The 14,339-nt window shown below is 43.2% G+C and overlaps 1 protein-coding gene and 1 long non-coding RNA gene across 4 annotated transcripts in view; one reads left to right on the top strand and one right to left on the bottom strand.

Moving 5' to 3' along the window:
* LOC143688917 (uncharacterized) overlaps nucleotides 1-1,829 on the bottom strand; it is a 36,898-nt gene extending 35,069 nt beyond the window's left edge. For both annotated transcript variants that reach the window (XR_013178380.1, XR_013178381.1), the window contains exon 1: nucleotides 1,632-1,829. This is a non-coding gene — a long non-coding RNA (uncharacterized LOC143688917). The remainder of the gene's footprint in view (nucleotides 1-1,631) is intronic.
* Nucleotides 1-14,339, top strand: part of ARFGEF2 (ARF guanine nucleotide exchange factor 2) — a 150,106-nt gene that overhangs the window by 8,091 nt on the left and 127,676 nt on the right. For both annotated transcript variants that reach the window (XM_077167366.1, XM_077167371.1), the window contains exons 2-6: nucleotides 6,218-6,248; nucleotides 7,104-7,227; nucleotides 12,024-12,170; nucleotides 13,111-13,290; nucleotides 13,650-13,884. In XM_077167366.1, the coding sequence (XP_077023481.1) occupies nucleotides 6,218-6,248; nucleotides 7,104-7,227; nucleotides 12,024-12,170; nucleotides 13,111-13,290; nucleotides 13,650-13,884 (717 nt within the window). The remainder of the gene's footprint in view (nucleotides 1-6,217; nucleotides 6,249-7,103; nucleotides 7,228-12,023; nucleotides 12,171-13,110; nucleotides 13,291-13,649; nucleotides 13,885-14,339) is intronic.

Raw genomic sequence — 14,339 nt, 5'->3', positions numbered from 1 at the left:
TGGGGAAGGGCGTTCCAGGTGGCTACATTAACAAGTGCAAAGGTTCTGAAACAGGAGCCTGTTTGGTATGTTTGAGGATAAATAGCCCAGGGATATGGGGCATTCAGAGGGGTAGCAGAGAGCCAGTAGGGAGCTTGGAGGCCAAGTCAGGATTTTAGATTTTACTTCCATTGGAGAGTTCTGTGCAAAGAAGTGATGTAATATGATTTACATTTTTAAATAATCTTTTTTGGCTGCTGTCTGAAAAGATGATGGGTAGGAGGGAGCAGAAGCAGAAGGATCAGTTAAGAGGCTGTTGGAGTGATCCAGGGGGATGATGATGGTGGCTTGGAAAGAGTAGTGGTGGTGAAAGTGGTGAGAAGTGATGAGATTCTAGATGTTAGGGATAGCGTGCAGTTCCTGAGAAGGCAGGTGGGCATGGGAGACAACAGCGGGGGAAGGATTGGGTACCAACTCTCTCATGATAGCAGAACTAGGTCAGTTTGTAGGCTTTCTAACAGGAAGTTAGGGAGTCTCCTGGTGGTGGCTTCTAAATTTGAGTGAAGTGGGAGGCACCTGAGTCAGTTGTGAGTAAAGAGAAGGTGGCTTAATGGTGGTGATTAAGTGGGAGAGATTGGGTATTTGAAGAGAATAGAAAAGTGTGTATTTATCATCATGCAGAGTTAGAGAAGATAGGATTATCTGGCAGTATTAGGGTTCCATTTATGGTTGGTAATTATGACTTTATGTACCTACTAACCTGCCCTGTTGACAGAGGTCTGATTAGGTGGGGACAGGTCAAATGGGCATGGTAGTATAATCTAAGTTTGGGGTTTTGCCAGAAGGTAAGACTAAAGATCAGAGAGAGTCAAGTTTATTGATTGCCTATCATTCTGATAACAATCCAGGAATGGGATCCATCCTGGGTAATGAAGAAAGGAAACAGCTGAATTATTAGTTGACAGTAGAGGAGTCCACAGACCAGAGGTTCTGACAGAACAAAGAAAGGACCTCCTAGGAGCAGTTCGAACAGGTTCGCTGGAAGGAAAAGTTGTGGGCAGAGAACAGGAAGAGCTGGAAGTGCCACAGTTCCAGATGGGGACAAGATTCAGGATGTGACCTGCCACGCTAGACTGGCTAAGAGTAGAGAAGGAAATCATTGGAGGGGGAGTTGAAGGAAATGAGGGCCAATGCTGGTTTGCCTGGTAGGGAGGAGTGTGGCAGATCATGTGTTTGAGGACAGCTAAAGGTTTGAAGAATATTGTGAAACTTTAGAAGAGTTGACCAGTGGTGGGATTGCCAGACAGTGTTGGGTTTGAGGTTGATGATGTTCATTGTTGGATTCGCTTTGGGCCTGGAGGGGAAAATGGGAGCCTATTCCAAAGTTTCTGATGGATGAAGGGTGTGGCCCTCGAGGTTCCTAGGTGACAGTAACAGCTGGATAGGATTTCCTGGGAAGAGTGTGGCTTTTCAAGTGAAGCTCCACCCCACTCAGGTCTCCCTTCTTTCCAGCTTGCTTGTTTATTGCTGCTAATTGCACGGTTGGCAATTGAGAAAGCAGTGCCTTTTAAGATGTGGACAATAAACCAGAGCAGTTGTGCCCTGCCATATGCTCTTCTTCCTTCACCCGCCCTCCTCCCTTTTCTACTCACTGAGAGGTGCAGTGTGCAAGCTATGGAGTGGACAGTCTGGGTGTGAATATTGATGTAGTAGCCAGGAGTCTCAACTCTATGCTTAGAGTTCTCACTTGTATAATGGGAATGAGAGTGTTCCAATCTCCCAGGGTTCTGAATGAGCACCTACCCCCAATAAACAATCAGAGAATGTCCACTCTTCTATTGTTTAACGTCTCCCCCTCATTTTCTTCCTTTCTTTGGCTTTGCTGGGCTCTACCGGTGACACTGGAGAGTTTGAAGTATTGCTGACTCCTGTTTTAAGAAAAAAAGTGAGAGAACTGACATTGATCACCTGCTGTGGGCCAGACACTGTCTTAGTTATTAATCCGACAGTATCTCTCTTGTAGGGTTGTCTAGAGAATTGCCTGCGGGAGCATACTGGGCTGCTTTTTGTCATCCTCGAATTTTTAAAATAGGAAACCAAGATTTATGGAAGTTTAATAATGTACTTTTGGCATCATATGGCTACTAGATGTTCATGCCAGGGCTTGAACCTACTATAGAGTTGCACACCGATTTTTTCCTACCACACCTGACTGTGTCGTGCTATATGAGAGCCTCCCTGCCATATTTATTTTTTGCCTGTTCTTTTTTTCCCTTTAAAATGGAAAACAAAACTAAACATTGCATTATCCACATACACCCAGAACCCAACTATTCCATCAGACTACATGCAGCTGCTAATATTTGGCCATTTGTGACCTACGAAAGTGGTGCTGTCTTAGTCTTAGTTAATTAATAACAGCTTTAATAGGATCACACACTCAGGACCTGGGATTATGACTTTTAACCTGTCTTTTTAGGGGACACAGTTCAGTCCAGAGCACGTACTTTCAAAAGGTTCAAACTGCTCCTTGCCTCTACCTCCGCAGCCCCCACCCTGCTTCAGACCACCTTTGTTGCTTGCCTGGGTCATCAGCAGTAGCCTCCTGGGTTCCCTGGTTCTGTCCTGGCCACCCTCCTCTTTATATACAAAAATTGCAGCCACAGTGATCTGTCAAACCGTGGGTCAGAGCATTTCACTCCTCTCCCTTAGCCCTCCAGACTCCCTGTCCCTTTCAGAATGAAAGTCGGAGCCCTCACAAAGGTCCTGTGACATCTGGATCCTTCTGTGCCTAGTGGAGATTTTTCAGATATTTTTTTCCTTCAACAAAGAATACTTTACAAAGTCCCAAAATCCCTAATTCTTATGGGAATGCCTAAAGAAAAACTCTGAGCAGTGATGTGATTTCTTGGACTTCTTCATTTCTCCCCTGCCTCAGACTTCCTCTTTCCTGCTCGTAGTAGAGGGCCGTTTCGTTTCATCACCGTGCACGCTGGTGTTCCTCCCTCCAGCTGCAGGAAGTTCGTTGGCCCTTGGTTGTTCTCATCTGAAAAGCAGGTGTCCCTTAGCTGGAGTTGTGCCACAGCCCGCCAGCAAAGGGCATCGGGAGGCTCCAGAGCTGAGTGTGGACCAGCTGCCTCCCAGCTGGGGTGGGGTCAGATAGTGGACAGCAGCGTTTAACCAGAGTGCAGCATCCGCGGTTTAGTTTAGTGGCAGCACGACCACACCTTTGTATTGTTCGGCGTTTATGCTCATTCAAGAAGCTGGATACCAGAGAGGTTATGAACATGGGCCCTGGAGCTAGACTTTCTGAATTCCAGTCCCAGCTCCACCGCTTGGCATTAGCTTTTGATTTTAGGCGAGGGGCTTGACTTCTCTGGGCTTTGCGTCTTCATATGTAAGGTTCGGCATAGTTTGGCCTTGCCCCAAGTTGTCTAGCTCTTGAGTTCATGCTTTTGGTTGAACAACATTAGCTCATATAGAATTTGGGGTTCTGTCTTCATACTGCTGATCAGAGTCTTTAAAGCTACTTTTATTCCCTTCAGTTATTTTCCTGCAGCCAATGACACACTTTCTCCTTGATTCTTCCCTATCTTTTAAAGCAAAGGTGTCCCTGGGCCAGGGTCGCCTGCTAACCAGATTTATTTGAGCCATAATGCTTTATATAGTACTTGAATTGTAATTGGAGCTTTCACTTAAAATTAGGATTTTGACCTCTAGAAAAATAAAAGTCGCACCCTGGAGTCAGGGTCTCAGAGGTATCAGCCGAGTGGGGCTGGGGCTGGGTTGGGTCGGGAAAGGGGCTCTCTTTACCCCTGACGTCTCACCCACCCACGGTTCTCCTGGAGGTTCTCTGTCTGGTCTTGTAGGCCTTTGAGTTGATAATGTCTGCACTTGCTTCTGTTAACTTCAGTGCCTCAGTGAGCTGTAGTGATAGCAGTTGATTCACCAGTTGACATATAGCACCAGTGACAGTTCCAAAACAGAGATTATGTTAGAACTCAGAGGCCAGCATGGACTATATAGCAAAAACCTAATTGCTTTAGAGAGATTTAACATTTAAACTTAATGCTAGGAAGGTACCCACGATTGGAAGGAAACCTCACATTAGGATGTGGGCAGCAGAGTCCTCTGGGATGGTGCACAGTCACCCCCACGGCTTTGTGGGCCTTTGGGAAGCTGGGGCTGCTTCCTCAGGGCACTCTTGTTCCTGTGGCTCATAGCGCAGGGTCCTCTCTTACAGCCCTGTGTGTCACAGGTCTGTGGTCTGTGAATAAAGACTTGACAGTAATCATCTGGGTGATTCTCTCCCCTTCTCTAATCATTATCTCCGGATAATAATTTAACTGTCTCTCCTGCACAGACATTGAAAGGCCACCTTGCCACCTCGGTGAGTCCAGTTTTGAGTTTTCTCATCCTAAAGTTAAAACTAAAATAGAGTAGTCCAAGAAAAGGAAATGTGTAGCCTCCAGAACTGTGTCCTGGGGTTTCTGTGGTAACTAGGTCCATATCCAAACCACTGAATCTCAAGAGGTTATATAGAGAAGGCCGGACTTCAGGAGATTATTCCAGTATACAGCACTCAGTGAAGACTGCTTCCTATGCTAGTTGTGATGACAGCGTGGAACCTGCTGCGTAGGAATGCATTTGACTGAGAGGGTAAGGGGTGCAGGGGTGGATGGGTGGGACAAGTGCATTTAGATAGAGCATTCTCTTGTTCCGGTGGCACAAAACTTTGTTTAGTGTCCTGAAAATAAGACTACCTCTTTGAGCTTTTGTGATTTCTGAATGATAGTTCTTTATTTCTATAACCCTGACTGTGTAGTTGTTATAACCCCCACGGTCAAGATTTTTAATTAATTTTAATTCATACAGATTATATATGCTTTGTGTATTAGTTTGTTAAGCTGTTGGGATGCAGTATACCAGAAATGAAATGGATTTTTAAAAGGGAGTTTATTAAAATGCAAGTTTACAGTTCTAAGGCCATGAAAATGTCCAAATTTAGGCACTAACAAGAGGTTACTTCACTCAAGAAGACTGATGTGTCCAGAACACCTCTGTCGGCTGGGAAGTTACATGACTTCTGCTAGCTTTCTCTCCTAGCTTCTTGTTTCACAAGCTTCCCTGGGGGTGCTTTCCTTCTGCATCTCCAAAGGTGGCTGTGTGGGCTCTGTCAGCTCTGAAGTGACTGTTCTCCAAATAAATGTATGCATTGGCTAGCATCTCTTTTAGCTCTGAACTCTCTCCAAAATGTTTCCTCTTTTAAAGGTCTCTAATAAACTAATCAAGACCCACCCTGGATGAGCAGAGCCACATCTCCATCTTACCAAAAGGCCACACCCATGATTGGGAGCGCCACGTCGCCATGGAGATAATCTAATCAAAAGAGTTTCCACCCTACAAAACTGAATCAGGATTAAAACATGACTTTTCTGGGGTACATCATAGATTCAATCTGGCACAATTACAATAGGGAAAAAATAGAGGAAGAATAGTCATCCTACTACTTAACTTTCAGTATTGTATTTGTTTCTAATCTTCATTCATATTTTTTTGCAGTTGAAATGTTATGTTACTATGATATCCTTAGCTGTTATTAAATAAATTTTATAGAATAGGAAAGCAGGTAAGAGCATTGACCATGGAGCCAAAATATCTGGAAACAAATTCTGGTTCCCCAGTTATTGAATGTATGACTGTTGGTAAGTTACCTGCGCTTGCTATGTCTAGGTGTCCTCACCTAAATCAGCTCTTCTCACGTGAGGGAGGGGGGCAGTTTTGCCCCCAGGATAATGTCTTGAGACATTTTTGGTTTTTGAGAACACAGTGGTGCTACTGGCATCCCGTGGGTAGAAACCAGGCATGCTGTTAAATGCCCTCCAGTGCACACGATAGCCCCTGCAGCCAAGAAGTGCTTGACCTCAGATGCCAGCACTGCTGAGGCTGAGAACCTCTGCTTTAAGCAGAATGGAGGTAATAATAGCAGCTGCCCCTTAGGGTTATTTTGAGGATTGAATTAAGATATGTAAGGATAGGTAGAGTACCTAGAACACTGTCACATAGTAACTCTTGTGTAAGTGTTAGCTATTATTATTGTTCTTATAATTTCTTTTTTCACTTCATATTTGTACTTCTGTATTTTAAAATATAAACATGTTCAGATTATCTTTTAGTGAAGTTCATTTTAATATAGATATTGCATGCTCCTAATATGCCTTTCTTTCTTTCCCATCAGATGAAATTAAAGCAGAAATTGAAAAACAGAGGTAAGCTGTAGCAGTTTCTCCCTGCTGAGGTAAAGTATGAAAGGAATAAGTAGAGGCCGCAGAAGCCACTTTCCCAACTGGAGACTAAAAGAGATACCATTTTAATGATTCAGCATTCATATTCATTTGTTAAGTCCTATCTTCTATGTATAATTCTACCATCACCTTTGATCTTTCTATACTTCTCATTAGAGTTGTTTGGGCTATGGCAATTCTAAATTTTCGATATTGGAAGGGTCTGTCACTAATATGGGGGAGGAAGATGGAACTATCTGATGTTCTGGAGAGGCTGGGCTAGGTTTCAGGACTTATCTGGTCCCTACCCATCTGGAGGTTATAAGTTTTGGCAAGTTACTCTAGTGCCTGAAACCCTTGTGGAATCTTATACATCGCCCTAGGTGTTCTTTAGGATTGGCTGCAATGGTCCTGGTTGGGGGTTGGCAGGTTAAGATAGGTAGCAGGGTCTAACTGAACCTTGCGCAAGAGCAACCTCCAGAGTAGCCTCTTAACTCTATTTGAACTCTCTCTGCCACTGATACCTTCTTAATTACACTTCTTTTCCCCCGTTTGATCAGGATGTAATTGTTGATCCCACAGTACCAGGTCCAGCCAGGACTATTTTGATGCAGCCTGCTAATGAGAGACCTTCCTCTCTGCATGTAGCACTTTGGTATTTTTTCCTAATGCCTGTGTTTAAGGCATTAATTGTCTAGCCTCATGGATGCCAGTTTGCTGCCACTTTTAATGAAATGGTCGCAAGTGGAATAGGAAGTTAGCATGATATGTAGGAAAAGCAAGTTTTTGTTTCTTTTTTTTTTTCATCTCTCTTCTCTGCCTTCTCCTGCTTTTTTCTAGGGTTGGCGCCGCCGCACCACCAAAGGCAAACTTCATTGAAGCTGACAAATACTTCCTTCCGTTCGAGCTAGCTTGCCAGTCCAAATCACCACGGGTGGTCAGCACATCCCTCGACTGCTTGCAGGTACCATGTTGAAATGTGTTGGCATAAAGAGGATTCTCTCCCAGCCGTGGGTGGTCCTTGTGCGGGAGCTATGCAGTGATTACCTGTACTCAGCAGGCCATCAGAGGTGACAAGAGGAGGGAGCAGCCTGCCTTATTCTCCACTGAGGTCTCATGAGACAGGGAATGGGGAGGACAGGAAGAAGGGGTAGTCTGACCTCTTTAGCTGAGACAGACATTTGTTCCCCTAGAAATATGTTGTTTGTTGAACTCATGAATTTCTAAGTGAACCTTTAGTATTAATTGGAACATGTGGTACACATAGGTGCAAAAGACATTTTTATGCAGCCTCATTCTTGGTGGCATTGAAGTTCATAATATCAAGAAGAGAAATAACTATTTGGAGCCATAAGTAACCTTGTTATAAATCAGTTTCTACTGATAAGAAGCAGGAGCAGAAAAGTTAGGGTGACTTGCCCAACAAACATTCAGGTAGAAAGAGAAAGAATCATGGCATGGGTGTCTTCATACCTGGTCCAACGTGCTTGTATTGTTTCTTGAGACCTACTCCTGAGGTTTCCGAGTACCTCAAAAAACACTCGTTCTTAACCTTAGTGGACAATTTGCATCAATAAAAAAGTGTCATAAATTTAAAAACTATATTGAAGATACACAACTTGCCAGTGTTTTCTTGAACAAGAATTATGATTGCTTAGAGGTTTCTGAAGCCTCATCTTGATTTCTTGAGAAACGGTGACATAACTGATTGGTTATGTCTGCCCAGGCACAGGACTGCTTGTGGGGAACATCCACAGTTCTGGCATCTCTGGACTAATATTTACTCTAATAATTCTCTCTTGTTTGGTATATATACTTGAGAATGGATGGCAGTTGCTTTATAGAGGCAGCTCTTCCAAATGAAAAACCATTTTCTCATTGCGTATAATTCTGTACAGACTGTGTAATGCGAAACATATAATGAGCAACTTAAATGGCAGACTTAAGTCCTACTTCTATTCTGAAATATTTGTTGTGGTGAACATTTTCTTGAGGGAATTTAGCATGTTTAATTTTAGCTATCTTCTCCCCATGCTAACGTTTGGTTTTGAAGCAGGTACTGTCAGTTAACACTGATGTGCAGAGAACGGTGGCTAACATGAAAATTTAGTCTCTTCTGGGCCCTCAGCTAAATTCTTTATCCACCTTACCTTGTTTAATCTTCCCAAAAACCCTCTAAGCAAAATAAGCTGCTTATCCCTGTTCTTGTTTTAAAATTGAGGAAGCTGAGGCTTCATGACCAGTCCAGCCCAGGGTCCCCTGTCCAAGAAGTAATGGAATTATCCAGGATTTCCTGGTCTCACATCTATGCTCTCAACCAAATTTGGCCCACTGCCTGCTTTTGTAAATAAAGTTTTATTGGAACGCAGCTGTGGTCAATTGTTTATGTATCATCAATGGCTGTTTTCCTGCTACTATAGTGGAGTTGAATAGATGTGAGAGACTGTATGACCCAAATATATGGGGTCTGGTCCTTCAGAGAAGCTTATCGACTCTGCTCTTAACTGTTACCCTTTGGTTCTGGCCTCTTTAATTAAAATATGCCTTGTGTTTGTATATATATTCTTAAAATTTGTATACTTAAAAATATTTTTTTTTAAATATCCTGTGTTTTCTTGCAAATAGTCTGTTTCTGGAACTTTTATGTATGATTTCTAATGGAAACATTGCCTGCCTGCCTTATCTCAGTGTACTGTCTTGGGCTGTAAATTTAAGAATGTAGAGCCTGTCTTGAGGCTTATGGCTGTGGCTGTCCCTCTTTTTGGAATGGTAGCTTTCTGGAGTTTAATAGGGACCCTAGCATTTCTCTGATTCGTATACAGAATGCAAAGTATGTCATCATTTTTATGATGTTAGAAAGTGCACCATGAATGCTGAAGAAACAGAATGCAATTCCCCTTGGTGGCTGTCTTTGTCAAGCCTGTTTGACAGGCTTTTCCTAGTGCTGCTGAAGTGACTTCTGTCTTGGAAATGTAAGGCCAGCGTCCAGGGGTGAAGTTGGTGTGGGCAGAATTGAAACTAGCTGCAGAAATGCCCAAATTGAAAGGCATCCTGGAGCTTAGAGAGGTGAGAAGGCAGCAGCAGCACAGGTACTTTCCTGTTCCAGTTGTCAAGAGCACAGTTAGCTCAGTGTCCCTTCTCTTTCCAGGGAGAGGCGTGGGAACTGCCCCTGCTGCTTGCTTCTGCTGAGGGGTAAAGATTCTCTGTATTCTTTTCCCATAGTGCTTTTTTACGTTTGGCTTGCCGCATTCTTGCCTCAACCCACACAAAGTGGACACAAACTCCTGAGGCTATCTACCTTCCAGCAGCCACTGCAGCAGGAAAAGGGGCCACTCTTCAGGGGCCTGACACCATTTCTCAATGGCTCTCCCCCATCATTAGCTATGAAAGTGCTACCATTCAATCAGTAGGAAGAGTAGCAGATTAAGAGAGGAGCTAGGAGTAGAAATGTAGTAGAGTAGCTGGACAAGTGACTGAGCAAGAGAAATGACAGCATACAATCTGCTGCTCAAATCCAAAGAGAAAGAACGAAACTGCATTTTTAAGAGTCTTTACCAAACCACTGGAAGCAGAGAATGCCTTAGAATTCATGTATCCCAGTGGCTGATGGGTGGTTCTTTTATCTGATCAGCCATAAAATTAGCTTGGAGAACTTGGAGGGAAACACTGATTCCCAGGCCCCATCCCAGAAATTCTGGTTCTGTAGTTCTGGGTTGAGGTCCAAGAATCTATTTTTAATGTGCTCCCCCAGGTGATTTGAATCTCAGCCAGGCTTAGAAATCATCCTGCCCCAGACTTTTTTTGTTTTTTTGACCTGTCAACAAAGGCATTTATTTGGGGCCTTAGAATTGCAGTTCGGGGAGCACAGATTCCAATAGCAACCCAAATTTTGTCCTGTCTTCACTGTCCCTGATCTTTAAGGTCCCTTCCCACTTCCATGAGGAAGTCCAGGTCCTGAGTGGCGCGGCATGGCAGAGGCAGTTAGCCTCAGCATTGTGGGCCCTGTACAAGCTGACCTGTAAGAGGCCAGCGCAGGGCTGCCTTGGCAACCACTCAGCTCTGCAGCCTCTTGGATGACACACACCGTTTGATGATGTAGGTGAGGAATTACATTATTGCTTTGACTTCAATTTTTGGAATAGAAAATAAATAGACATGATGCAACATTCGAAAATAATGAAAGAATGTACTGTAAAGTGCCTTAGACCCATCCCTACCCACAGCTGCTTAGTTGTCCTCTGCTCAAGCAAAACATGTTAGTTTATTATGTGTCATTCCAGTTAAAAAAATGTGTGTGGGATACACACACACACACGTTTTATATATATGTATATATACACATATACGTAAAGTTTTAACAGCTTTATTGAGATATTCACTTAACCTACAATCATCCATTTAAATTATACAGTTCACTGGTTTGTTTGTTCGTTTTAATTTTTTTTAAACATAACAACATATAAGCACGAACATTCTTACCATATGATCATTCCATTCTTTGTATATAAACAATAACTCACATTATCATCACATAGTTGTATGTTCATCACCATGATCACCTCTCAGAGTATTTGCATCAATCCAGAAAAAGAAATGAAAAGAAAAAAGAAAAAAATTCATACATACCATATCCCCTAACCCTACCCCTTACTGATCACCAGCATTTTAATCTACTAAATTTATTTTAACATTTGTTTCCCCTATAATTTATTTATTTTTAATCCATATGTTTTACTCATCTGTTGATAAGGTAGATAAAAGGACCATCAAACACAAGGTTTTCACAATCACATAGTCACATTGCGAAAGCTATATCATTATACAATCATTTTTAAGAAACATGTCTACTGGAATGCAGCCCTATAGTTTCAGACAGTTCCCTCCAGCCTCTCCATTACACCTTAACTAAACAGGTAACATCTATTTAATGCATAAGAATAACTTCCAGGATAACCTCTCAACTCTGTTTGGAATCTCATGGCCATTGACACTTTATTTTGTCTCATTTCGCTCTTCCCCCTCTTGGTGGAGAAGGTTTTCTCAGTCCCTTGATGCTGAGTCCCGGCTTATTCTAGGATTTCTGTCCCATGTTGCCAGGAAGGTCCACACCCCTGGGAGTCATGTCCCACGTAGAGAGGGGAGGGCAGTGAGTTTGCTTGTCATGTTGGCTGAGAGAGAGGCCACATCTGAGCAACAAAAGAGGTTCTCTGGGGGTGACTCTTAGGCCTAATTTTAAGTAGGCTTAGCCTACCCTTTGTGGGGTTAAGTTTCACATGAACTGACCCCCAGATTGAGGACTCAGCTTATTGCTTTGGTTGTCCCCACTGCTTGGGTTTACTGGTTTAATATATTGATAGAAATATGCAACCATCATTATAATCTGATTTTAGAACATTTTTATCATCCCCAAAAGAAATCCCACATCCAGTAACAACCGTTCCCCGTTTCTTCCCACCATCCCCCAAGGCCTGGGCAACTTCTGATGTACTTTGTGTTGCTGTTGTGTGAGGTTTTTAACCCCCCAGGTTTTACACCACTGGTTGCACATGGGGGACTCTTCTGCCCTTTGCCCTGGACCCCACCTTGCCATTGCAGGTGTCTCACTGTCAGGAGCTGAGGAGGGATGCTGCCTCATGGGAGGGTCGTGCCAGGCTTTGGGAATGGAGGTTGAAGGCCATGACGGTTGTTTGCTTCTTACTGTGGTGGACGACCTCAGTCCTGGCCAGGCAGCAACCTGTGACCTGTTCTTTCTGTGTCCAGAAGCTTATCGCCTACGGGCACATCACGGGCAACGCTCCTGACAGCGGAGCCCCCGGGAAGCGGCTCATCGACAGGATCGTCGAAACCATTTGCAATTGTTTCCAGGGCCCACAGACCGATGAAGGCGTTCAGTTACAGATAATCAAGGTATTTCTGTTTGCTTACCTGGTCTGTTTTTTAAATTAGGAAGCCAGGCCTCTTTGGGAATTTGGAGTTTTAATTTGCCCTGTGTTAGTCGTCATGGATGGTGCTGAGCTAGAGCAGAAAATGTTAAGCATCACTTAGATTCTGTATTGTGTCAGTATCTGTTGGCATGATCCAAGACAAGAAGAGTGAAACCAGGTGTGTTTTCAAAGTAAACAGTTCTACCATTAGCAGTTTAAATTGCCTCCTGAATTAAATCTCCTGGAAATTCCCTGTGAAACTCTGGATTCCCTGTGTGCCATTTTTCAACGTGTCCTGGATTACCACCTTGCCTCCTGTTTTCTTGTCCCCTCATTCTACTTCCCTGTTCCATTTCTGCCACCAGGAATAGTTTGGCATGGCATGCTACCATCTCCTTGTTGGAGAACAGGATTAGAATGGGTATCACCAGGGCTCCAGATTAAATCTTGACTTTATTAGTTTTTGAGGGAAGGCCTCAGGTTAGCTGCACCCTTAAAGCTTTCTTGAAGATCCGATAGGGAACTGGAAAACTGACTGCTCATTGGAAACATGCACATTTAGTCATTAATGTGGGCATGACTAAATTGGTACATTTTCCTTCCCAAGGGAAGCATCTGCATTTTTCTTTCTGGATTTTCAGTCATTAACTTTCAGAAGCCTGGCCTTCTTAAAGTGCACCAGTAGAGTCCATTTCAGCACAGCTTAATTATTTCAAGTGATTTAGATTTTATGGAGTCAATAATTGTTTTAAACTCAGAGCACTAAGGAGTTAACTCTTGATATTGTCATCTCATTAAGTTTTTGGAGCCATCTTCCTGAAATTTATTTAAAAAACCGAACAACTTTTTAAAGAAGTTTGATTGAGAAAGAATGGAGGGTGGGAGGTATTCCTGAATGTGAAGGTTGCTTGTTTCAATTTCAGGCCCTTCTGACTGCGGTGACTTCCCCGCACATTGAAATTCATGAGGGCACTATCCTGCAGACAGTTAGGACGTGTTACAATATCTACTTGGCCAGCAAAAATCTCATCAATCAAACCACTGCCAAAGCTACTCTGACTCAGATGCTGAATGTCATTTTCACCCGCATGGAAAACCAAGTGGTGAGTGGTAGCTGTCAGCTGCTGAGCAGAGGACCTCTTCCTTACCATGAATCGTTTCATATGTGACCTCAGCACCTTGTGAAAGAATCACCAGCATTTTAAGGTTTAATCCTCAAATTATGCCTCTTTCTTGTGAATTCTCTGTTTTATGCTTTGTTCTTGCTTAAAAATCAGAGACTCTTGCATGGGTCTTGATGTTTGCAATTTGAGCTTATGAAAGGAATTAATTTCTTTGTTAAAATTTCAGTTTTCTGGTTGGAAATTTTTTGAGCAAGAGAATGGCATATTTTTTATTCCTTATCAGGATGCTGGGACCATTTCGATTGAATCCCCCCCTTTTTTCTCTTGTTGCCTTTTAGTTGCAGGAGGCCAGAGAATTGGAAAAACCAATCCAGTCGAAACCTCAGTCCCCCGTGATCCAAGCTGTGTCAGTATCCCCAAAGTTCAGTCATCTGAAACAGAGCCAAGCAGAAAGCAAACCAACTACTCCTGAAAAAACAGATTTGACCAATGGCGAACCTATTAGGAGAGGTTCTGGTGAAGTGACTTCAGAAAATGGAGATGTGACCAGAGAAAGAAACCCATCACTATCAGGTATGGCCCAGTTCACTGTCCCTTTTCAAGTGTGAGAGAAAATCATGTAATGCCTGCTGGGCAGGTGAAGGAGCCATCTGGTAACATCTGCAGGAGAGTCCCAATAGCAGTTGTTCATTTCCGGGCCTTCCCTGTGACATCCTTTCCCTGTGCTCTCCTCTTATAGAGCATTGTAAGGTCTGATGTCTGGTGTCCCATTGTCAGCTGTGCGGCTTAATCTAAACAGTTCCTGTTATATATGTAGCTACCCAATGTCTGCTTCATTGTGGTGAGTTTGATTCGGAGGCACGCACCTGCCAGTAGTTAATCGTTGTGTGATTAGTCATTCAGTGTCTGTCTTACCCACCCGGAGGAGGACAGGGGCTTGTCTGTCCTGTAGGTACTGGTCTTCATGCTTTGCTCAGTGCTTGGAAGTTAGTAGCTACTTATAAACATTTGAAAGGAAAAAAGAAGGT

Source organism: Tamandua tetradactyla, chromosome 1 (assembly GCF_023851605.1).
Source record: "Tamandua tetradactyla isolate mTamTet1 chromosome 1, mTamTet1.pri, whole genome shotgun sequence".
NCBI classification, from domain to species: domain Eukaryota; kingdom Metazoa; phylum Chordata; class Mammalia; order Pilosa; family Myrmecophagidae; genus Tamandua; species Tamandua tetradactyla.
The sequence above is the reverse complement of the archived record's forward strand: the minus strand, read 5'-3'. Positions and strand labels throughout refer to the sequence as shown.